Source organism: Meriones unguiculatus, chromosome 15, assembly GCF_030254825.1.
Source record: "Meriones unguiculatus strain TT.TT164.6M chromosome 15, Bangor_MerUng_6.1, whole genome shotgun sequence".
NCBI lineage: Eukaryota > Metazoa > Chordata > Mammalia > Rodentia > Muridae > Meriones > Meriones unguiculatus.
This window is the reverse complement of record NC_083362.1, coordinates 59,260,274-59,285,511: the sequence shown is the minus strand read 5'-3', so window position 1 is coordinate 59,285,511 and position 25,238 is coordinate 59,260,274. Positions and strand designations below refer to the sequence as shown.

At 43.9% G+C, this 25,238-nt stretch overlaps 1 protein-coding gene across 1 annotated transcript; it reads left to right on the top strand.

The window, feature by feature from the left end:
* The first annotated feature begins 21 nt into the window (after positions 1-21).
* Positions 22-24,778, top strand: Pecr (peroxisomal trans-2-enoyl-CoA reductase). Its single transcript, XM_021645385.2, has 8 exons — positions 22-224; positions 6,925-7,058; positions 7,840-8,005; positions 10,016-10,097; positions 11,975-12,071; positions 14,527-14,637; positions 21,811-21,922; positions 24,527-24,778. Exons 1-8 carry the CDS (start codon positions 101-103, stop codon positions 24,610-24,612), a joined length of 912 nt encoding a protein of 303 aa, XP_021501060.1. The 5' UTR covers positions 22-100; the 3' UTR covers positions 24,613-24,778.
* The last annotated feature ends 460 nt before the right edge of the window (positions 24,779-25,238 follow it).

The following is a 25,238-nucleotide window of genomic DNA, read 5'->3' as shown; positions in this document are numbered from 1 at the left end:
GCGGGGTCTTTCAGTCACGTGGGCGCTGACTGCTGCTCTGCTCTCTAAAGAAGCTGAGGTCTGGCTTTGTCGCGAACTCAGGCACGGACTGTGTACGGCGATGGGCTCTTGCACTAAAGTTCAGAGCTGCCTAGCGGCCGGGTTGCTGCAGAACCAAGTGGCGGTGGTCACCGGCGGGGCCACGGGCATTGGAAAAGCCATCTCCCGGGAGCTCCTGCACCTGGGTATGTGAGCAGGCCCCTGGGACTGGGCACCGAAAGCAAGGTTTCGCACAGGTCTAGGTAAACTGGGTTCAGAGACAGAAAGAGGCAGGCCCTGGCGTGACAGGGCAGAAGTTGCCAAGCTAAAGGCTGCGAAGCTGAGCATTGCCAGGGACGAAAAAGAGGCTTCCCGTCCCCCCTCCCCCAGCCGAGAAATGTTTGTAGATCAGCCACTAAGTATCAAAGAAGTAAACGGACTTAGAACCAAAAGTATTGAGCCCCAAGTAGGAAATAACTAGAACTGTGGAAACATGCTGTGGAATTAATTGTGTCTTTGTAACCTTAATCCATTCGAAATGGTTGCTAATTCCAGATTAGGTGGCATTCAGCAAAAGATTGAACGCCTGTTTGAGAGGCTCTGATGGCACTTTCTTCTCACATATCCTGTCGTGAAGCAAGAAAAAAAAAAAAAGAATATTTAACTTAGAAGAAGGAACGCAAACACATGCGCAAGAAAGGAAGCCACCGAGAAGAAAATAGTTCTATTTAATATTTAGACATGTGAGGATGAACATCTTTGGGGGGTTTAAGAGTGCAAAGTTCAGCCGAGTGGTGTGGCATACACCTTTAATTCCAGCACTTGGGAGACAGAGGCAGGTCATTCTCTGAATTTGAGGCCAACTTGGATCGAGTGCCATCCAGGACAGCCGAGGCTACACAGAGAAACCCTGTCTCAAAGGGGAAAAAAAAGAGTTCAAAGCTTAAAGGCATAAGCAGAAAAAGTATTTGTAACAGAAAAAGTATTTGTAACATGACACTTTTATTATGTAAAGAGCTTTTGACAAGCAGATTTTTTTAAAACCTGACATAATGAGGGGAGAACGGAACCGTGCTATGGCCCAAGGATTCCAAGCTGAGCTACACATAGGAAATAAATACATGAAGAAGCGATCAGCTTTATCTTATCGGCAATAAATTATGAAATAAAAACAAGATGCCATTGCATTTTCCATCTTACCATTACTTCCAGCCTGTCTGACACCATGAAACTTTCCCCTAGAGAAAAAAAAGTAATACTAAAAAAAAATCAATCAGTAACCATGGTACAAAGGTCAAGAGCGTGGCCTCTGTCAGCGGATTTGTAGGATCTTGTTGCACTTTCCAGAACCTCCTGTGAAGAGGCAGGTGGATCTCTTGAGTTCAAGGCTAGACTCATCTACAACTGGAGTCCAGACAGCCATGGCTACACAGAGAAACCCTGTCGCAAAAAAATAATAATAATAATAATAATAATTGTGAATTTCTAGGTATTGAACTTGTTTTTGAGTACATTTGCATTAGGCAACATTACACCAGTTCTAGGGTCAGCTATACGCTATTCTGGCATGACTGAAATATTAGGACAGTCGTGTGCCCTGGAGATGCTCTGAAAGTGATGGATTTTGTCCCTAAGAAACTACTTCCTATATCTAAAAGAGATGTAGACATTGTATTGTATTATAATTGGATTACCTTCCATGAGAGAATATGAAAAAAATTGAGTTTTAAAGATTTGTTGTACCTTTGAGCCAGGCATTACTGCCGCATGCCTTCAATCCCAGCACTTGAGAAACAAAGGCAGGTGGATCACTGTGAGTTCGAGGCCAGCCTGGTCTACATGGTGAGTTCCAGGACAGCCAAGGCTATGTAGAGAGACCTTTTCTCCAAAAAAACAAAACAAAAGAAGAAAGAAAGAAAGAAGTTGTTGTATTTTTAAATATGTATGTGTGTTGCAGGTGGGGGAAAGCACATATAAGTGAGTGTAGGTACCCGTAGAGGCCGGAAATGTTAGATTCCCTGGAACTGGAGTTACAGGTGGTTGTGGGCCACCCAAGGTGAATGGTGGGGACCCAACTCAGGTCCTCTGCAAGAGCAGTGCATGCTCTCCTAAGCTCTGAGCCATCTTTCCAGCACCAACTATCTGAAATACTTTCTGCTATGGCTTTTTCATTTTTGTTTCTTATGCTGGAATTAATGGCTGTCCCCTGAAAGTTATTGTATAAACCCAAATTGGACAGTGGAATATTAGGAAACATTAGCCGAGAGCTGGCAAGGTGGGCGAAGGTGCCCACTGCCAAGCCTGATGACCTGAGTTCAACCCTCAGGAGAGGAATGATGGGAGGACAGTACTGACTTCACAAGTTGCCCTCTGATATCTTCACAAGCACCATGGCATGCACGCCCGCACATATGCACACGAATAAAGCATTAGCTGATTAAACATGTCTGCCTTCCATATATAAGAATTCTTATATATATGAATGACTTAACAGCTGTGACAGGTAGTCCCGGCTATCCTCTGTAGACCTAGCAAAGATGGTGAGCTAATGCTGTGCAAAACAAACTGATTGTCTGTGGGAGAAAATTACAAGTGCTTCCTTCTTTTGTAGAAATATTAGAAGCTCTTTTATTTTTAGTCACAAATATGTAAGAAAATGACGAAAAAAAAAACCCCACCACAATCAGCAGTGAGACCATGCCAGGGCATTGTTGGTGGGAAGGGGTTGGTCTAAGGGTGCCAAGTATCACCTGGGAGGAGTTGGGGAAGGTGGTGAATGTGGTCAAAATACATTGAAATTCTCAGAGTTAACAAAAACATGAATTAAAAGGGCGCAAAGTTTCAAGCAGACAGAAAGAATAAAGTCTGGCTGTCTATTCTGCTTTGTGTGACTGCAGTTAAAAATAATATGTTGAACGGAGCTGGTGAGGTGGCTCAGTGGGAAAAGGCACTTGCCACCAAGAATAAGGACAGGGATTTAGTTCCCTGGACCTACCTGGTAGAGGAGAGAACACAGTTCTGCAAGTTGTTCCCTGACTTCCACATGTATGCTGTGATCTCACACACACACACACACACACACACACACACACACACAATGAATGGATAAATAATAAAATAATTTATTGTTTAGAAAATGCTAGAAGACTTTTGTTTTGTTTGTTGGAAGAGTGTTGAGAATTGAACCCAGAACTTACGTGTGCTCAGCAAGTTCTCTCCCATCAACAGACCATCCCCAGACCTCTCTCTTTTAAAACTTCATTTCCATTCTGGGCCTTGAACTCATTCTGTAGCCCAGGCAGCCATTGGACTTGCTATCCTCCTGCCTCAGCCTCCCGAATAGCCAGGACTACAGGCTAGAAGATGAGATTTGGCTTAAGAATAGACTTTTACATATATGTACCACAAAGAAATGGTAAAGATGGAAGGAGATGTGCTAGTTAGTCTGACCTGATCATTGCACGGTAGACGTACAGTTATTTGTCAGTTACATGTAAAATAAGACCAGATGTAGTGACTCTTTCGTTTAATCCCAGCACCCGGGAGGCAGAGGCAGGTGGATCTCTGAGTTTCAGACCAGCCAAGGCTATACAGTGAGACCCTGTCTCAGAAGGACAAAAGAAATGGTTTCTTTAGTGTGAAGCTTGTGTTGTCGCTTCTTAAACGTCTCCAGCTTTTAGCTCAACCATTTTCCTTCTCTGTGCTGACCAGTCTGCATTCACGAGTTCGTGTCTTCTGGCTGCGTGCCCATGGTCAGCCAGCGTGTTATCATGCCTGCCTCAGCTAATCTCCTTGGAACTCCTTGGCTTCCCATTCTAATGTCGCTCCCATTGTCTTGGGGTTTCATTTCTTTGTTCTGCTTTCATCACATTGACAGTCTTGTTAGAGCATTCGATTTTGCAGAATGTCACACAGTTTATCATTGGAAGATGAGGAAATGGCACCGCTGCGGTCTGTACCGTCTGAGCTGAAGAACAGATGGGCAGGAATCAATTCCTACAAGACAGCCCCCCACCCCACCCTTCCTCACCCCAGCGCCTTTGTGTGTGTGAGACCTAATGAGTTTAGTTATGGTTGCTTGATAATCATGGGCTGGATGTTTTTGGTTTCTTTTATTAATGCATGAACAACATACCAGTAGCTACACCACTGAAGAAAGTTACTCTCAGGAGCCAGGAAGTTTTTCTCATATATATGGCTTTTGCTATCATTGTTGAAATTATGTTTGCAGTAATTTGTGTTTTTGATGTTTCAGCATTGTGCGCTATTCTACTCCCTTCTGCCTTGCTCTGTTCTGAAAGAAGTTCCTGTCCTTCGTTGTTACTGTTCTGGGTGTCATGCATTGTTTTTCTGTAACTGCTTTGGTGATTTCTCTCTTCATCAGTAGTATTTTTTTAGATTTATTTTTATTTTCAATCATGTATATTTGTTTGTGGGGGGGGTCATGCATGTGTACAGGAACCCTTAGAGACCATAAAAGGGCATCAGATCCCCTGGGGCTAAGGTTGCAGGTGGTTATGAGCCACCCAACGTGGGAATGAACTTGGGTCCTTCGAACAAGCAACAAGTGCTCTTAACCCTGGAGTTCTCTCTCTAGCCCCATCAGTAGTTCATTTGGGCATATCATCAGTGTCACTTCTGGGATGGTTTCTGTTAGTTGACATCTCTCATTATTGCTTTATTGCTCCTTCGTAGGTCCAGGGTTGTTTTCTCTGGATGCTGATCAATTTGAGCCTTGTTGCTGCTGGTTATTTTTATACTCCTTATAAACGTTTCTGAGCTCTCCTTCCCCACCTCTGCCCCCACTGCAATAAAGCTCAGTTACTTAGAAATAGTTTCATACTCCCAAAGAGTGTTTTAAAATTAAGAGTTGATTCTGGCGACCGTTTCTCTCTGGCTAATGTCACTCCACTGCCAAAGCTACACCCTTTACCCAGTGAGAGGTGTTTTGTTGTTTTTGGTGGTCAGTATATTGCCCCTTCCGGGGGCTGAGTGTTGGGTTCCTTCCCTAGCTCATTTTGAAGAGTTCTTTCCCCAACCTGTTCCTGTCCCCTCTTGCACTGACCTGCACTTACCTGGATAAAATCCAAGCAGGATTGTAAAACTCTCTTCATCTGTCATCTCCCTATGACCCATATGGCTAGCTGCCTGTGCCCCAACCCGCGGGGCTTCAACGGGGTTCCTAAGGAGAAGATTGGAAGGAATGGGAGGAAAGGGACGAGAGACGCAGGAATGAAGCCGGTCTGTTCATCTGATCAAGGCTTCCGTTTATTAGAAATTTTTACCCAACTTATATAGGGAGAGGGCAGGAAAGGGGGAAGGTTAATTTACTGCTGCAGGACATAAGAAGAGTGCCTTCATGCGTTAAATATTGTACCTGCAAGATACCATAAGGATGTTTTCTTAAGATATCTTACGGATGCTCTAACAAAGGGATGTCCTCACAATCTATCACCCATGATTTAGGGTCTAGATAACTCTTTCACTAAATAGCTTTAGGTCTCCACTAAATGACCTTTGCTCTCTACTTGGCTTTGGCTTCAGCAGATACCTTTGTCTCCACTAGATAGCTTTGGCTCACTAATTAACTTTTGCTTCAGCAGATACCTTTGTCTCCACTAGATAGCTTTGACTTTGGCTTCCGTAGATAGCTTTGGCTCCCAGCACGTCTGGCCTCCATGGAGTCCTAACTTCACCTTTCCCACTTCCAGAGACTTCTGGGCTGGGAATAAATCTATTCTGTGCTGTAGTCTGAAAGACCTCTGCAGGTTGTAATGATACTTACAGTCTGGGGGGGTCTCAATTGGGTTTGTTCTCTCTGCCAATAAAAGAATCAAAAGGCAGGAAAAATCGAAAGTGTAACAGGTAGTGGCAGAGAAATGTCACCCACCACAGACATGCAGCAGCCACATGGAGAAAAATGACTCCACAAAGCAGAGGGGGGACTGAGGAAGCTGAAAATTCCAGTCGCTTCTTAAGGGCTAGGGTTTTTTTTTTTTTTTTAAGTCTCTCAAATTTTTCTCCCCTAAGTTAGAGTTAGTCATGTTGAAAATAGAAAGGATGGTTGATTGGTCCACAACTGTTGAGTAAATGTCCTGATCCTGCCTTGAACTTGTTGAGCCAGCCCATCAGCAGGGGCCTGAGGCCAGGAGAACAGGCCCACAGGCCTTTGTTTTAAAGCTGCCAGCTTTTTGTCTCAAGTCAGGAGGGTGAGAAAGAAGTTGGCTAAAGTTCATCTTTATTGCCTAGCCATGGCCTCTCGCCCTATCCGTTTGCCAACCGGAGAGTCTAACTGCCGTCTCACAGAAACATGGCTTGTTCATAGGTCCCTCCTGCACTTGCGCTCTCTCAGTGGTGCCTACTCATTTTTAGTCCCGTGGCATTTGATATCCAATATTTCAAAACAACAGTTTTGTTTTTCCTGTGTCTCCCTGTGTTTCTCTCTCTCTCTCTCTCTCTCTCTCCCTCCCTCTCTTTGTGTGTGTGTGTCTGTCTGTCTGTCTGTGTCTGTTTACTCTAGCTGTTTAGTCATTTCAGGCTGGAGGGTAAATTCAATTCCTATTGCTCCATCTTACCCAAAACCATCCTTATTCCTCTTTCCACACCCCACCTTTTACAGGAATACACAAAATAGTTTCTGTAGTTTGAACAGCGTTTTATTCATTTATGTGTATGTGTGTGTTTCCCTAGATGTCTGTATGTGCCTGGCACCTGTGGAGACCAGAAAAGGGACATCAAATCGCCTGGAACTAGAGTTACAGACAGTTGTTAGCTGCCTTGTGTGTACTGGGTATTGAACCTGGGTCTTCTAGGAAGAACAGCAAATGTTCTTAACCACTGAGCCATCCCTCCAGCCCCTTAATGTGGGAAGCTTATTTCCTTTTCCTCTGGCTATTTTCTCCTTAGGCTGTAAGGTGGTCATTGCTTCCCGGAAGCTGGACAGATTAAACGCCGCTGCGGTTGAGCTGAGAGCCTCTCTGCCTTCCTCCAGCCGAGCTGAGGTCACTCCCATACAGTGCAACATCCGGAAGGAAGAAGAGGTAATCTAAACACGGGCGGGGCGGGGCGGGGCGGGGCGGGGCGTGTTCACTCAGTGTTCTCCGCAGAACTGGTTCCCAGCCCCTGCTGGACTTGAAGGTGGTGAGGCTCCCAGGAAGACAGAGCCTGTGAGGAGATGAGCCTGACTTACTGAGCTGGTGGCCTCAGAAGGAGGGGTGGGGAGGCACGGAAAGGGAGCTAAGCAAAGACAGGCTCTGGGCTACCCAATAGACCCTTTAAGGCGGTGGTTCTCAACCTTCCTAATGCCACGACCCCTTAAAACAGTTCCTTGTGTTATGGTGACCCCCCCAACCATAAAATTATTTTCATAGCTATAATTTTGCTACTGTTATGAATCATAATGTAAATATCTGATAGGCGACCCTTGTAAAAAGGCAGCAACCCACAGGCTGATGACCACTGCTTTTTAGGCATTTTTTTTTTTTTTTTTTAGTGTTCATTTTTGACTGATTTCATCACTGTTTTTTAAGGTTGGTACTTAGAAATTAATAGTGCTTAGGTTTGTTATGCTTAGGGGTGATCCCGACTCTTCGGTGTACCTTGACATCAAAATTGGAATTTTAACTTATGATTTGAGTATGGTACAGTGGTTAAGTTCACGCTGTGGGATTTGGGGGTTTATTTGCTGGTGTCTTTATGTGTTTGGGTTGTGTTATCTAGAATTAATATAATAGTCTACAAATTGCATTTTATTTCTAAAACAGGTGACTGGGCAATGTGACAGGTTAGCTTATTAAACTTTTTCTCTCAATGTTTCTTTAGGTGAATAATTTGGTCAAATCTGTCTTAGCAAAGTATGGCAAGATCAACTTCTTAGTAAACAATGGAGGAGGCCAGTTCCTGTGTCCTGTTGAAGATATCACTGCCAAGGGATGGCAAGCTGTGATTGAAACCAACCTGACAGGCACTTTCTACATGTGTAAAGCAGGCAAGTGTCTCAATAGCCACAAAACAAAACAAAACAGACAAACAGACATGTATCTTTAATGAGAAATCACAGGGAACGCTGGGAGAGGAGCTCTTAAGGGCACAGAAGCCTCGTGTCAATAACATTGGACCCCCGTCTATCTGGTATCTTATCAAAAGTAATGTATTAGTGGTTTGTGTCTCTGGCGATTTAGTCGTTTTATTTTAGTAGCATGCCTGAGTGTGCGCGTGTGCACGGTGGGCGTGTAGTTGCCTGACAAGGCAATGTGGGTGTCAGATCCCCTGCAATTGCATGTTCAGGTGGTTGTGAGTCACACAGTGAGGATGCTAGGAAGAGAACCTGGATCCCGCAGGAGCGACCACTCCTTCACCGCCGAACCATCTCTCCAGCTCCTGTGTCTCCTTTGTTTGATCGGAATCTTTATCAAGGATCTATCCTTTTAATTTTTTCTAAAAATTAATATTATTTCTTTTAAAAAAAAATCAGTATTCGTACTGTCTGACTACCTAATATTAGTCAGTCCTACCATTAATTTATAGGATAACCCAAATTCATTATTCCTCTTGTTCTGGTGATGATTAAATATAGTTTAAAAATTTGGGGGAAGAAACTTCACCATTTGGGAATGTATACTTCCTATCACGTACTGAAGGTTGTTTTTGTTATTGTTGATTCTCACTAAATTTCATCACTTATTTGAGATTCTGTGACTGTTAGATAATTGCCAAAATGAAACTGGAAAAAAAGACAATCCTTAAAAAATGATATGTACACAGAGGTGTGGTGGCGCTCGCCTTTGATCCCAGTGTAGCAGGCAGGGGAGGAGGAGGCAGGCAGATCTCTCTGTGATGCTCAGCCTGCCTTTTCATATTCTGGACCACCCACCCTGGGGTGGCCTCACTCACAATGGGCCGGGCCCCCCACATCAATCACTGACTTAAAAAAAAAAGTCTCCAGCACATTCCTTTAATCCCAGCACTTGGGAGGCAGAGGCTGTCAGATCTCTTGAGTTCTGAGTTCCAGGCCAGCCTGGTCTACAGAGAAACCCTGTCTCAGGAACAAAAAACAAAGAAATGCCTACAGACTTGCCTGCAGTCTAAAATCGTGGGGGCATTTTCTCATTTGAGGTTCCCTCCTCTGAGATGGCTCTAGCTTGTGTCAAGTTGACATAAAAACTAGCCAGAACATGTGTTTGGGTGTTTCATCCTCATTAGGGGTGGGGAAGTTTTGAGACAAGGTTTCTCTGTGTAGCCCCGGCTTTCCTGGAACTCACTGTGTAGACCAGACTCACCTCAAACTCAGAGAGCTGCTTCGCTCTCCTTCCCGAGTGCTGGGATTAAAGTCGTCCACCACCACTGCTGCCACCTCTGGGCTCTCATGTCTTTCAATTGATGAATTTTGTCTTAAATCTTTTGGTAGAAGTTTGTGGTTTTTATCATATAAACCTCACATTTTAAAATTCAGCTTGGGGACAGGGGCGTAGCTCAGTTGGCCCAGTGCTTATCTATCATGCAAGAAGTTGAGGGTCTCTCCTCACCGCTCTGTAACCCAGACATGATGGTGCCCAACTGTGACCTCATCACTTGGAAGGTAGAGCCAGGAACATCAACATCATTCAGGCTCATTCTCAACTACATGGGGAATTCTGGGTTAACCTGGGATGCATAAAAACAAAACACTTTTTAAAATTCAGGTTATGCTAGATACTCTATGGCTATTGTCAGTTTAAATGGGCCGATGTTCCAGTAATTTCCATCTAAATTATTACTTTATTGACAAATGTTTTCCAAGTTCGTTCTGTAGCTTTCCTTGACATGTTTTAGCATTGGCTCATGGTTTTTTAAATTAGCTTCCTGCTATCCAGCAATTAGGAGGTCATCCTGGGCTACATAGTCCTCATCCCAACAACAAAGACCAAGTTAAAATAGAAGACATCAGATGTATGCCAGAGCAGGATAGAATAAGGGAAAACACTGTTTAATACGATTGCCAATTGTCTGTGTTCGGCAGTTTACAATTCCTGGATGAAAGAGCATGGAGGATCTATTGTCAATATCATTGTCCTTATTAAAAATGGGTTCCCAATAGCCTCGTAAGTATTTTGTGTATTTCTTCTATGTCTGTAGATTTTGTTCTCTGAATGGGGGCAGTAATGAAAATTTTCTTAAATCAATGGTTCACTCCTTTAATAAGTTGTAACCCCAATAATTTCCTTTTTAAATAACATTATTATTAATCCTTGGAAATTTTCATACAGTGTATTTTGATCATATTCACCTCCTCCCCCCATTTCCTTTTCTTTGAACCTTTAAAAAAATGTGCTTGGAGACAGAGGTCAACAGCATGTGTCTTTAGCAATCCCTCACCACCTTGTTTTTTGAGACAATAGTCTCTCACCGAGCCGTGGCTTTCTAATTCAGCTAGAATGGCCGGCCACTGAGTCTCAGGGACCCTGCTGTCTCTGTCTCCCCCTTGCTGGGATTACAGGCATGCACTGCCATGGCTGACTTTGAGTGTGAACATCCAAACTCACGTCTTCAAGCTTGTGCAGCAAGCGCTTTACCTACTGAACCTTTTCCCTAATTGCTAATAATGCCTGTGCAGATTAAGGTTGCCATATGGTTCGAGTGAGAATGGTCCCCACAGACTCATATGTTTGCATGCTTGGTCCCCAGTTAGTGGAACTATTTGGGAAGAATTAGGAGGTGTAGCCTCTTCGGAATGGGTGTGGCCTTGTTGAAGCGGTGTGTCACTGGGGATGGACTTGTGTGTCACTGGGGATGGACTTGTGGTTTTGCGGAGGTGTACTTGTTTGTTATTTCTCTGACATTCATATTACCTGGAGTTCCTGTGTCTTTTCTGACAATTAATCGAGGTGTTACAAATGTAGCTGTAGCTGGTTGTGGTGGCACACACCGGTAGGATTTGCTGAAGGAGACAAATGTAGCCATCATTTGTTAAGTTGTGAAAATAGCGTCTTTGTTAAGTTGTGAAAATTAAATGGATCTGGATTAATTTAGATTTGAACACCATGAATATGCCTGTTTGATTTTAGAACTGCTAGATTGTAACTCATAATAGAAACTCAGAGCGCACCCCCTTCCCAAACTCTTGAGGGGTTGTACTTCTGACTAGTCACTGTGCAAAGTAACAAGTTGACTTCCTCTGTGGAAAATTTAATAACATACTTGCTGGCTGTATTATCTAGGACTTTTTCAGTTGTGTAGAGTACTGGTTACTCTGTTTCTCTAGCCACAATATATGGCAGAGACAGCTTAGAAAAGGAAGGGTTTCATTTGGCTCATGGTTTTAGAGGACTCCACCTATCCCAGTGAGGCGGGAACCAGGGGAAAGGAAGATGGCGGGTACTCAGCCAGCGTCTCCTTTCTCCTTTGTCCCTTTCTATTCTCACCTCTTGGGATGGTCCTGCCCACCTTCAAGGGTGGATCTTCCCCCACACTCTGCCCACAATGAACCCTAGTGAAATCTCTCAGGGAACATCTTCACAGACACACTCAAGAGATATGCCTTCCTAATCCCTGAGTGCATATTAGTCCAATCAAGTTGACAAGCAAAATTAACTGTTACATAATATTTAGCTGCTGAGCCGTCTCTTCAGCCCACAACTCAAATTCTTTACCCAGGGAAAATGGAGAGAGAGAGAGAGTGTGTGTGTGTGTAAAGAAAGATAGAAACACAATTTGATATTTTACTCTGTAATAAAAGGTTCGTTAACATATTCCTCCCATGTACATGGCTTTTGAGGGACACAGCTTAATCAGTATGTGATGTGTCTGCCTTGGCTTTGATAAGAAGGACCCAGCTCCTTCTTTAAACATAGATGCAACAAGACCGAGAACCATAACGGAAACAGTCTTGTGAAGTTCCCAAGCCACTGAAATGTTTGCCAACTTGGTTAATCAGAAGAATGTGCAACAGCAACTGATGATAATGTCTATGTCTCTAAAGGCACAGCGGGGCTGCAAGAGAAGGTGTTTACAACCTCACCAAATCCATGGCTGTGGCCTGGGCCAGCAGTGGAGTAAGGATCAACTGTGTTGCTCCTGTAGGTAACGGTTACATGTGAAGTCTGCTGACAGATTGGGCTCCTCCGATTGCATTTTTGTATAACTGTGTTCTTGATAGGGAGTATATATTAACAACTATGTAAATATGCTCTAAAAGCTTGGCTTTCAACATAGGTTAAACTAGGAAGGCAGTCGTTCATTAGAGTAGGTTATTTGATGATAACGAGATAGTGACCCCCACTCTTGCTGTAAATTAGCATCATGCATATTTAAACAGTAGCGATACAATCATGGATTGTAAGTCCCTGCATTATAAAAGCATCGAGGAAATTCCATTGCACGTTGAAGGTTAAGGAATGCCGGGGCTGGAGAGATGGCTTAGCAGTTAAGAGTGCATTTTGCTTTGGCAAAAGACCTGAGCTCAGTTCCTGTACCCACATCAGACATCTCACAACTGCCTGTAACTAGCTCCAGGAATTCTGACACTTTCCCCTTCCTCTTGCCTCCCCGGGTACCTACATACACATCCCCCATCACACACACACACACACACACACGGTTAAAATAATAAAAGTAAATCTTAAAAAGAAATAGCACTTTGGGGTCTGGTGAGATAACTCAGTAGGCAAATTGCTCGTTGTACAAGTGTGAGGACCTGAGCTCAGCTCCCTGCATTCAGGTCAAAAGAAAGACATAACAGCCACACCTTAAACACCATTACTGGGCCGATCCCTCGATGGCCAGACAGCCTATCAGAAAGAGAGTTCCAGGTTCAGTGTCTCAAAGCCAACAAACAAACAAACAGAAACAATAAGGTAGAAAACAGCAGAAGGCACCAAGATTGACCTCTGGCTTCTTCATATGCATGCCTGGTTGAGAAGATGCATAGGTGCATCCATACATGCCCCACACATGCACACAAAAAAAGCATTTTTCTGAAGAGTAATTTTCTTCCTAAGTGATTTTGTAATTTCTTGGTATATTGTTATTTGGAAAAAAAGTTGAATAACAGGATTCTAGGAAGAAACTCAGTTGTAAAACCAACTAGAAGCCAAGTCATGTGTTATAGGATCATAAATACAGCTACAATAGTGACATCAAAAAACTTTTTGTTTCATTTGTTTTTCAAGACAGGATTTCTCTGTGTAGCCTTGGCTGTTCTGGACTCACTTTGTAGACCAGGCTGGCCTTGAACTCACAGAGATCTGCCTGTCTCTACTTCCCCGAGTGCTGGGATTAAAGTCGTGCACCACCATGCCCGGCTGACATCAAAAATTATTTTTTTTAGCTGGCCACAGATGCTGGGGCTTTGATCTCAGTTTCTCATGAATTCGTGGCGAGCGCTTCACTAGCTACATCTGAGCCTTCCCCCTGGCCTCTGCTTTTTTTCAGAATGGTTCCTGTGTAGCCATGCTGGCTTTGAATTCATTATATAGGTGAAGTTGGCCTTGAACTCCTGGTCTTCCTGCCTCTGCCTCCCCAAATACGTATTTGTTGTAAAAATAAGCCATAGCTTGAGTCTCCCTCATATTTTGTACCAGGCATGTACTTTGAGAGACATTAGATGAAATATCTCTCTCTCCGCCTACACAGATCAACTCAAATTAACACTTCCTGTGATGTTTTCTGATCATGGCTAAAGTGGAAATACCGGCTCTGTTTGGGCTTGGTGCACACATCTGTAACACTGGTGGGGAACTGGAGAGGGAGCATAAGCAGATGTGCATGGAGCCCACTAACCAACCAGCACAGACAGCCTGGAGCTCTGGCCAGCCAGCTAGTGAACCAGTGAGGTCTGGATTCAGTAATAAGATGGAGAATGATTAAAGAAGAGACTTGTTGCTGACCTTTGACCTCCGTGCATGTGCACATCTGTTCAATCCATACACACACTCAAAATTTAAAATATTTTTAAATTAGCTTTCGAGGATACATATACCTTAGATTCGAGTGTGTGTATGTGTGTGTGTTTTAATTTCACTTTAAATTTAAGAACCAAGAAAATCCTATGTTTGCACGTTTTCCCTGGTAAAGCAGGCATGCTCAGAGGTAGATCAACTGGAATCCTTGGGCCCATTATTCCTGGTGAAGTACCCCACTGTAGTTCTTGCATAAACACACTCCTCAGAAACCAAGTCTTTCATAAAAAACACTAAGACTTAGCTGGTTGTGAAAGGGGAGAGAGCCCCCCAAATAACCATTCCGATGGTCTGCTTGTAGATAATGGTTTGCTGGACCCCTTTTGATGGTCTTGAGAAGAGTTAATTTGGAAACGTTTGTCTTTTGCATTGATGCTAAGCCACACTCGCTTTGTTGCTGGTCAGTGTGTTTCTCTGATGTCTTCTTCCTGTTGTGTGGGTGCTAGGGGTGGGGTCTGGGGCCTGGAGCATACCAGGCAAGTACTCTACCTCTGAGTTACATCCCCAGGCCTAGGTGTCATAACAATTTAATTCTCCCTATTTAATCTCCTTCCTGTTTTGCTTTCTAATACAGGGAACCATTTATTCCCAGACTGCTGTTGACAACTACGGTGAATTGGGAAAAGCTGCGTGGGAAATGGCCTTTGAGAATATCCCAGCTAAGCGCCTTGGAGTCCCTGAAGAGGTGATGTATCTGTCTGGCACTGGTGAGAATGTCTTGAGAAATGTGTGACATTCGGTACCCTTGGCAAATGGCCTGTCTGACTGGTCGAGGTGGTTATTTCACCGCCCCCAACCATTTCTCCTGTGCTTTGGGCTCAGCAAAATAACCTAGTTAGTTACTTTGACAGCTCCCTCGGGAGTGACGGCCATGACGTTAAAGACAACATCTTTCGCTCTCTCTGTGTCTACATTATTTTGCCGCATGCACTGTTGGCACAAACAGCCCCAAGCAACCCAGATGATTACAGACTCTTGATGCGCCATAGAGGGACATGCGTACAAACCAATAGCTTTTTCCTATGACCTAGGAGTAAACTTAGCTCTTTTTTTTTTCAATTAGTTGCAGTAGGAACCTGACATGATGCCCCTTAAGTTTTTGTGCTGTTATTTTAACTTTTTCACATTTTGGGTCTTTGTTCTAGTTTATACTGTCTTTTGAAACTGCTAACTCATTGAGTCATTTGGATCCAAATGCTGACGTAGTACATTATGTAATATTGAAAGAAAACATCTTGTAATGTCTCTACACACTGCTCAGATCTTTGAGTATTAGCAGTAAGTTTATAATGATGGTACAAACTCCAAAATTCCATTTTCACCTGAAAGCTTACCTTTTGTCATTGAAAATAGCGTCACATAATTATAGCCTCACTTCCTTCATTTAAAATAAAAAATAAAAAAGGTGATGTGTTTGGAGAAGAGGAGGCTCAGTGGGATAAGGAGAAAGATGAGAGACGGTAATGGGAATAATGACCAAAATCCACTATACACATATATGAAATTGTAAAAAACTATAATAAATTTATGGAAAAAAAAAAAGCTTGCCACACCAGGTGTAGTGGTGCATGTCTTTAATCCCAGCACTCCAGAGGTAGAGGCAGGCAGAGACCTGTAAGTTTGAGGCCAGCTTGGTCTACACAGTGAGTCCCAAGACAGCCAGGGCTACACAGAGAAACCCTATCTTGAAAAACAACAACAAAAAAAGGAGGGCATGAGTTTCAAAGAGAACAGGATGGGTGTATGGGAGGGTTTGGAGGAGGAAAAATGAGAAAAATAATGTAAGTATAATATTTCAAAAATAAAAGAAAAATGTAAACAATTTAAAAACTAAACCTTTATGAGGTTGGAGAGTTGGCTTAGCAAGAGTGAAGAAGGAGTGTTGCTGACCTGACAGCCTCTTCTGACCTCTGCAGGTGCATCTACATATGTGCAGGCAAAGTACTCACGCACATACAATAAGTATAAAAGAAATGCAACTTAAAAATGGCCACTGGACTTCTTCTCTGTGCATCAAAAGCCCTTGGGGTGGGGGTAGGGATGTGCAGAACGCCAGGTGCACTCACCCCACCCCCATTCCCACGAGTATCTGGGCCACAGTATCATGACAGCTTGTCCCTCGACTACCAATCCAGTTTGCATTCTTTAAAAACATTTTTATGTTGGGAGCCGCGTGATCGTCTCGTCGGCAGAAACGCACGCGGACACAGGAATCCTCCTGCAACAAAATCATTACAGTCACGCGATGAAAAGAGGAGAGAGAGCCACGGCGGCCGGGGCGGGCAAGACCCAGGCGGGGAGAGGGGGAGGAGGAGAGGAGAGCCCCGATGTGGCGCTGTTTATATAAGCCCGGGTCGCACCTGAGTGACATGTGAATACCCTGATTGGCTGCTCACTTTTTACCCCGCCTGATGACTCAGGCCCAGCATGCTTAGCGTGCTTACGCAATCCGCGCATGTGTACTGGAGGTTTACAGTTTTGAGGGCGGGATGTCAGCGCCACCTAGTGGCGTCTGAATCTCGGCTCTCCACATCCCCCTTTTGTTTTAAATAAATGAAAACTGCCTTAAAGCCTATACACGGTACAAGAGGGCCCTAAGCTCGATCAAGCGAACTCCTTCTTTGGGGAGTAAGCGATCAAGAGCTTTAGATTACTCCCTTACCCCACCAGGTGCAATGGAGACAGGTCCTCTGGGTGCAGGGGCTAAGGGAGAAGATTAAAGAAGGAGGTGACACCCATTCCCGTGCAATGGAATAAAATTCCAGGGAATGCAAGGGCTGTCATCCTCCTATTTAGGTACCATAGCCACTTAGGCAAAGGCAAACATTGAGACTTGGATCACTCATCGACTCAGTGCAATGGGTAAAACCCCTGAGGTGCATCGACTGAGTGTCACAGTCTGTTTTAATTTTTTAGCATGGATAATCAAATTTTTGGGAGATGATCCTTGTTCCAAGGCTGCTAGTACTTGCGCGATTGCGACCTAGTCACGTTTGTTTTGGGTACTGAGTTTGCAGAACAACCAGAGTAAAAACACTAAGCCACGACATAGCGCTGCACCAAACATTCCAACCCCCACCCAATCTTAAAGTAAGAAAAGGCAGAAGAAACCCAGGGTAAAGCCAATCTGTGGGCAATGAATCCACTCGAGTAGAATTAGTGGTCATCCTCGCCGCCCTTGACTCTTTAAGCAGTAGCAGATGTATCTGTTGAAAGATCATCTTCAGCTGTCACGAGCTTTCGCGTGAGGCGCTCCGGTACACAGAATGGATTGTTTTCTTCCTGTGGGAAAACACAGACAGCTCCCTGGATCTTATTAAAATAGGATCCGGGCCTTTCCACTGACTAGTTAAGACAGCCTTCCATTTGATCATTTTCTTGGGCCTATTAGGCCCTGAGCAGTGGCAATCAGCCGCCGAATGGCCTTGACTGTCCAAATTTAAAAAATTGAGTGTGAAGAGTGCCAAGGAAACGGTCACTCATGGCACTGAGGGCAGAGCCTCCTGGACTCCTCCCTTTTGTTTTATTAAGTAGGATTTTAGGGTGCGGTGAGCACGTTCAATAATACCCTGACTTTGAGGGTTATATGGGAGACCAGTCAGATGGGTTATTTCCATCTGATGACAAAACTGTCTAAATTTTTGAGAAGTATAGGCTGGCCCATTTTCAGTTTTTAGAATTTTGGGCTTTCCCCAGGCACTCCATGCCTCTAGGCAATGTTGAATAACATGGGCTGCCTTTTCTCCAGTCAGGGGAGAAGCAAACATAACTCCAGAGCAAGTATCAACAGAAACATGCAAATATTGAAGTTTACCAAAAAATGAAATGTGGGTAACATCCATCTGCCACACTTGTAGTGGACAGATTCCTCTGGGATTAATCCCAACATGAGGCATAGGTAAGAACTGACAGCAATTTTGACATTGGGTAACAATATCTCTAGCTTCTTTTCTAGTAATGTCAAATCGACGCAATGTCTCAGCTGTAACATGAAATCTTTTATGAAACTCCTTAGCCAATTCTAAATTTGAAAGGAGGGCAAATGCAATCATCTTTGTGGCTCGATCTGCCAGGTCGTTTCCATGGGACATGGGCCCCGGTAGACCGGAATGAGCCCTAATATGTGTAATGAAAACAGGGGCTCTTCTGGTAATTAAGGCAAACTGAATCTTTTGAAAAATTTTTGCAAGCTTGCTAGACGCTTTAATTAATCCAGCAGCCTCTAAGATTTTGGTTGCATTTACCACATAACTAGAATCAGAAACAATATTTAAAGGACCTGGAAATTTTTCCAAAACTTCTAGCACTACTAAACATTCCACAATTTGAGGCGAGGTCTCATGATATTGCTTAGAAATAACTTTATTATTAACCACATAAGCTCCTATTCCTGTTTTTGACCCATCTGTATAAACTACCAATCCATCCCGAAGTGGTTTTTGGGACGTTACATGCGGGAAGACTACCTCCTGAGTTAAAGCAAATTGCAAAATAGGATGTTTTGGGTAATGATTATCAACTGAACCACTAAAGGAGGTAACTAGCACCGCCCAAGTATCAGAGGTAGCAGTTAATACCTGAACTTTGTGAGCCATATAAGGCACTATTAAAGACTTTGGCTCCTTCCCAAAGTATGTAATGGCTGTTTTTAACCCACAAAGTGCGAGTTGAGCGACTGCATCCGGATACCATTCAATAATTTTTGTAGGAGAAGCATTGGGATGAACCCACACTAAGGGTCCATCTTGCCATAATACAGCAGTTGGTAAATGTTTAGTTTTAATGACACACAGGTCAAAGGTCTTAGTTTCATCTACACGTTTTAATTGGGCATCCTGTAAAGCGTTTTCTACCACTCGCAGGGCATGGCTTGCAGCCGGTGTTAAGGCTCTGGGTGAAGAAATATGAGCATCCCCTTCCAAAATATCAAATAGGGGTTTTAATTCAGCAGAAGGAATCTTTAAAAACGGCCTAAGCCAATTTATATCACCTAATAATTTTTGAAAATAATTTAAGGTATGTAAATGATCCCTGCGAATTTTTATTTTTTGAGGAACTATTTGTTCCGGATAAATAACAGTCCCTAGAAAGGAACCTACTTCTGAAATTTGGACCTTTTTAGTGGCAATATGCAATCCCCATTGTTGTAGGGTTTTTTGTAACAAAGGATACGACATTAAAATTGAACAGTACCTGAACAACATGGTGGCAAACTTATAGCTCTACCCTCTTTATCTCCGGACCAGTATGGCGGCTGGCCACATGCAACTGAACTCAGCTGGAAATCCTAAACAAACATGGCAGCCAAACTACAGCTTTACGTGCTTTTTATTGCTGAACCATCATGGCGGCAGGCCATGTGCTAGCATTAGCAGGCTGCGACTGACAACACCAAGTACAGCCACTAGGTGTTGCTGATATAGTAAACACTGTGGAGCATCTATAATCCCCCACAACCAAAAGTTTTTAAGTGATTAAACAAGCTTTAAAATTAACTGCTTAACAGAACAATTTTAAACTGTAAAAATTATTTTAGCCATACCAAACCTATTAGCTAGAATTTTTTTCTTAAAACAGCATAAAAAACATTTTGTAATGAACAATCATCAGTCCTTTAAATGAATTATGTGGAGAGCACATGGGAGGCAGGGCCTCTTAACCCGAATTAAAGATGGCGCTGGCCACGTGGGGCGGGGCCTCCTTGTCCAAACTAAAGATGGCGCCGGCCACATGGAAACTGCTGACATACCCAAGGTCCCGCCCATTTTTCCCAAAGCCAAGATGGCTGCGCCCAGTTGTCAGCCACGTGGAAGCCTCTGATGAAAGCCAAGATGGCTGCGCCCAGGCATTTAAGCAGGAATTTTAATCTTATTGGATAAAGAGGCTTTTTTTTTTTTAAAGAGGAAATCTTTTTTTTTCTTTTTTTAAAGATGTATTTATTTATTATTTATGCAATGTGTGTTAGCATGTACACCTGCACGCCAGAAGAGGGAACCAGATTTCATGTTTAGATGGTTGTGAGCCACCATGTGGTTGCTGGGAATTGAACTCAGGACCTTTGGGAAGAGCAATCAGTGCTCTTATCCTCTGAGCCATTTCTCCAGCACCCAAGAGGCTTTTTTTATTGGGTTTTTTCTTCTCCTTTTACCTTTTATTCCCAGGGCGTTCTTTCCCTTATCTCTCACTTCCGTGGCTTTAACATCCACAGAAGGGCCTTTCTTCTTAGAGACGTCTCCATTTCTATCCATTGGGGCCCCTAATCTCTTCTCACGTACTGATTCTGGCATGTCGTCTCGCATCTCCCCTACCCTTAACCTTTTGCTAATCCTTTTCCTTCCGAGGCAGCCCTCAAGTTTGCACGAAACCAAAAAAAGGAGAGCTATGGCAGCTATCACAGCAGGGAAGGCCATAAGGGCTTCTGCTAGCCGAAATGAGAAACGGGATAAATCAAGGTTGAACATGTCTTTCAGGACAAACCTTAATGTTGTGGTTCTGAATTCCTCCCCGCTAACGGGGGCTCTCCTTACCCAGCACTGGCGGTAGCAGGCTCCCTGCTCCCGGGTTTCGGCACCAGATGTTGGGAGCCGCGTGATGGTCTCGCAGGCAGAAACTCACGCGGACACAGAATCCTCCCGCAACGATATCTTTATTACAGTCACGCGATGAAAAGAGGAGAGGAGAGGGCTGCGGCGGGCCGGGACGGGCGAGCCCCGGGCGGGGAGAGGGGGAGGAGAGGAGAGCCCCGCTGTGGCGCTGTTTATATAAGCCCGGGTCGCACCTGAGTGACGTGTAATACCCTGATTGGCTGCTCACTTTTTACCCCGCCTGATGACTCAGGCCCAGCATGCTCAGCGTGCTTGTGACGTGTCAGTACCCTGATTGGCTGCTCACTTTTTACCCCGCCTGATGACTCAGGCCCAGCATGCTTAGCGTACTTACGCAATCCGCGCATGTGTACTGGAGGTTTATAGTTTTGAGGGCGGGATGTCAGCGCCACCTAGTGGCGTCTGAATCTCGGCTCTCCACATTTTTAAACACTTAAAAAATTTTTTTTATATGAGATAGGATCTCACTGTGTAGCTCTGGCAGGCGGGTCTCTGTGAGCTCAAGTCCAGCCTGGTCTACAGGGTGAGTTCCAGGACAGCCAAGGCTTCACAGAGAAACCCTGCCTCAAAAAACAACTACAAAACCAGGAGAGGAATGTGCTCAGGATCATCTCCCTTTGTGAAACTTTGCTTCCATTTACCATCATTCAAATGGATCCTGCTTGGTTTCAGGGAGTTTCTCTAAAACCTCCCCAAGTGACTGCACTTGAGAGGATGTGGTGGGGCCCTGGAAGTCCCCCTGGTGGGAAGCTCCTAGGGTCTGCATAGCTGTGCTTCAGGCCTGACAGGGTGCCAGACTGAACAAATCAGAAGGCCAGCCCTGCTACACACACAAACTTACTATATCTGGGACCAAGATGTAAGAGGCACATGGCAGTGATGACCAACAGGGTTGTGGCAGACAAGTAGGAGCCTCAGAAGGGAGTTAAGTGTTGAAGCAGGAAACTGCCAGGATTCAGTGGCTTCTCAAACCATGCTGCTTGCCTGCCACTGTCTATGGCTTCTTCACATCTTTTGGTTTGCCCTGACCTGATCATTACCTGACTTCACTGCTGCCCAGACTTTAAAAGGACACCGTCCCTGTGTTGTGAGACGGTACGCGTGCGTGAGGACTCATGGTGCAGTCCTGTGGTTTGAGGTGTGATGATTCATGAGGATCAGGCTCCCAGGGATGGAGAAGCCTTCATCCTTTTCTTAAATTTTGTTTTTTAGCCTTTACTCACGTGTATGCACATACTCTCTTCTGTTCCCAGGTCTCCTCTGTGGTGTGTTTCCTGCTGTCTCCTGCGGCTTCCTTTATCACTGGACAGCTGGTCAATGTGGACGGGGGCCAGTCTCTATATTCTCACTCCTTCCAGATACCAGGTAAGCGGCCAGGAGGTGAAGTCACGAGCTCTTTACCTGTCCATGCTGTTTCTCAAGTCATTACTTCAGAAGAAGAGGTTTTCTCTTACAGAGCATCAGAAAGTACAAAGTGTTTCTATCTATGATGGAATCTTAAAGAAAATGTTCTCAGCTGCAGAAAATATCTAAATCTCTAAGTACAAAGATGGATAGAAAGGAGGCATAATTCCTCTTTTCCCTCCAGTAAGTTGTGGGAGGCACAGTTCGATTCTGCTTTGTCCTTTCTTTGGAATATAAGTGTGTGTGTGTGTGTGTGTGTGTGTGTATAATATATATGTATATATATGAAATATATATCAAGTGAAATAAGTTTCTATATTCACTTTTTATTCATAAAAGCAGTATTTATTTTATTTCACTGAGACAGAATCTCAGAATCTCACTGTGTAGCCCAGGCTGACCCTGAGCCTGTCAAGTGCTGGAATCACAAGTCTGTGCAACAATGCTTGGCTTGAAAACTGTACTTTTATGAATCCAGTTCGATAACAGTATTACACACGATTGGATGTGTGTGTTTGTACCTCTTTGGGGATTGGAAGGGTCTTATAAAATCCCATAGTCCAGGCGGTGTGGTGGTACTCACCTTTAACCCCAGAATTCAGGAGGCAGAGGCAAGCAGATCTCTGTTCCCAGGCCAGCCTGACAGATCCTGTCTCAAAAACAACAAACAAAATCAGACAGTCTAATGTCCTAGTTTTACAAATAACAGAACAAACCCTCAGAAAATAAAAAACACAGGCTAGAGAGGTGACTCAGTGAATATGAGCACTGCCTGCTCTTCCAGAGGACCCAGTTCAATTCTCAGCACCTTCATGGTGGCTCACAACCATTTTTAAAGATGGAGGAGCTGATACCTTCCTCTGGCTTCTGCAGGCACCAGGGATACGTGTGTTATATTCATATATACACAGGAAACAAACATTCTAATAGCATGGTAATGGCCAGGGGTGCTGCTTAGTTGATGGACCCCTTTACCAACATATGCAAACCCTAGACGGAATTCCCAGCACCCCATAAAAGCAGAGATGATGGTGTGTGCCTGTAACCCCAGAACTCAAGGTGGTAGAGGCAGGAGGATCATCCTCAGCTACATACAAGTTTGAGGCCAGATTGAGCTAGGTAGCATAGATTGTAGGCCAAAAGTAAAAATAAAAATAAAAAGAACGCTAAGAACCCAAAACCTCAGAAAAAAGTATAAACACAAATATATTTGACCTCCTTCTAGTGTCTATTAGCAAACTGATGTGTGGTTGGTAGGACTGCCTTGTCTCTTTCCCATCCTTGTGGGCTTCTAATGTGGATATGGTGATATCCCTAATGCTATGAATATTTGTTTGGTTGGGATTTTTGTTTTGTTTTGGTGTTCTGAGACAGGATCTCACTATGTCTACCTACCTCTGCCTCCCAAGTAATAGAATTAAGGGTGTTGCCACCATGCCTGGCTCCTCTTTCTTTTTATTTAGTTTGTTTGTTTGTTTTGTTTTTTGAGACAGGACTTCTCTGTGTAGCCTTGGCTGTCCTGGACTCACTTTGTAGACCAGGCTAGCCTCGAACTCAAGACATCCATCTGCCTTTGCGTCCCTGAAGGTTGGGATTACAAGCATGTGCGATTGTGCCCAACTCTTTCTTTTTGTTTTTTTTTTTTGTTTGTTTGTTTTGTTTTGTTTTTTGTTGATGAAAACCGCACAACCCCCAATATGTAGCACTGATTCTACTGTGCTCACTATTAAATACCATGTAGGCATTTTTGTCTTTGCAACTAAGGTCCTAACAAGCATAGTGTTAGGACCGTTGTGGCACTTTAATCCCAGCGCTCCGGAAACAGGTAGGTGGATCTCTCTGCACTTGAAGCTATCCTGGTCTGTATAGTGAGTTCCAGGGCAGCCAGGGCTACTTAGAGAGACCCTGCATCAAAACAAAACAAACAAACAAACAAAACCCAACAGTAAATTCCCTAGGATGTTGGGGGATTAAGTTAGATTATACATGGTGTTAGGTCCTCTGTGGCCTATGTTGCTTGTCACCATTTACCTCTCAGTCAAGGAAGTTATTGACTCATGAACCAGGTGAGACTTATCAAGACAGCCTTTTCCTCTTCCATTGTGTTTGTTCCTGTGGGGTCATCTTTGTTTCAAGGCTGGCTTTCTTGGTGGTAGGATGGCAGCTTTCCACTCCAAGACCACATGCCTTCCTTTGTCTGTATCCAGCTGATTGGAGAGCCAGGAGAGGGAAGGACTTCACTTCAACATGACTTTCTCAGTTCTGAGTCTGCTTTATGTTGGATCAGCTCACGATGTCCACCAGTAGCCAGGCAGGGAGTGGGAGGCATGGACAGTTACACCCTTTACACACAGGAAGACTGAACTGAGAAAGCTATTGAGTTGCAGGCCTGGCGTTCAAATCTAAGAATTTTTGCAAAACCTCCTGACCTACAGACTTCTTTTTTTTTTCCTAGCCTCAGGGAGTTAAGAAACAAGCAAACAAAACCATGAGGCTTGGATGGAAACTAGTATGAAAGGTTTAAGAGATTTGCAAATTACATACACTTTTCCACTTACTAAACAGATCATGACAACTGGCCTGTGGGAGTTGGGGACCTTTCTGTTGTCAGAAGGATGAAGGAATCTTATAAGAAGAAAGCCAAGCTCTGAGCCAAGGGAACACCCACCCGTCTTGTTTCTGCGTGCCTTAGCATCTTGAGAATGTTTTGTACTTCACAAGATCTTATAATTTCTGTGGGAAAAATCACTTTAACATAAGTAGTTTTATCTATGCAAAAAGTGCTCCCAAAATAAATGTCTCTTCATGTTCAAACCAGTTATCTTTTAACCTATGATTTTTTTTTTAAAGATCTCTTGTTTGTGTGTGGTTTTGTTTGTTTGTTTTGTTGAGACAAGGTCTCTCTTTGATAGCCCTGGCTATCCTGGAACTTACTCTGTAGACCAGGCTGGCCTTGAACTCAGGAGATCCACCTGCCTCTGCCTCCCAAATGCTGAGACTAAAGGTGTGCACCACCAGTGCTCAGCCCTTCATCTTCATTATTTTAAACTGTGTATATTTGTGTGTACATGGGGGAATGGGGAATGTGCACATGAGTGCAGTGCCCAAGGAGGCAGAGGCATTGGATCCCCGTGAGGAGGAATTTTAGACAGTTATGAGCCACTTGATGTGGTGCTAGGAACTGAATTCACTCAGATTTCCCAGAAGAGCACTGAACCATCTCTCCAGCCTCCTAACTTGTGACTTTTCCTCAAAGAACAGAGGCAAACAAACATAA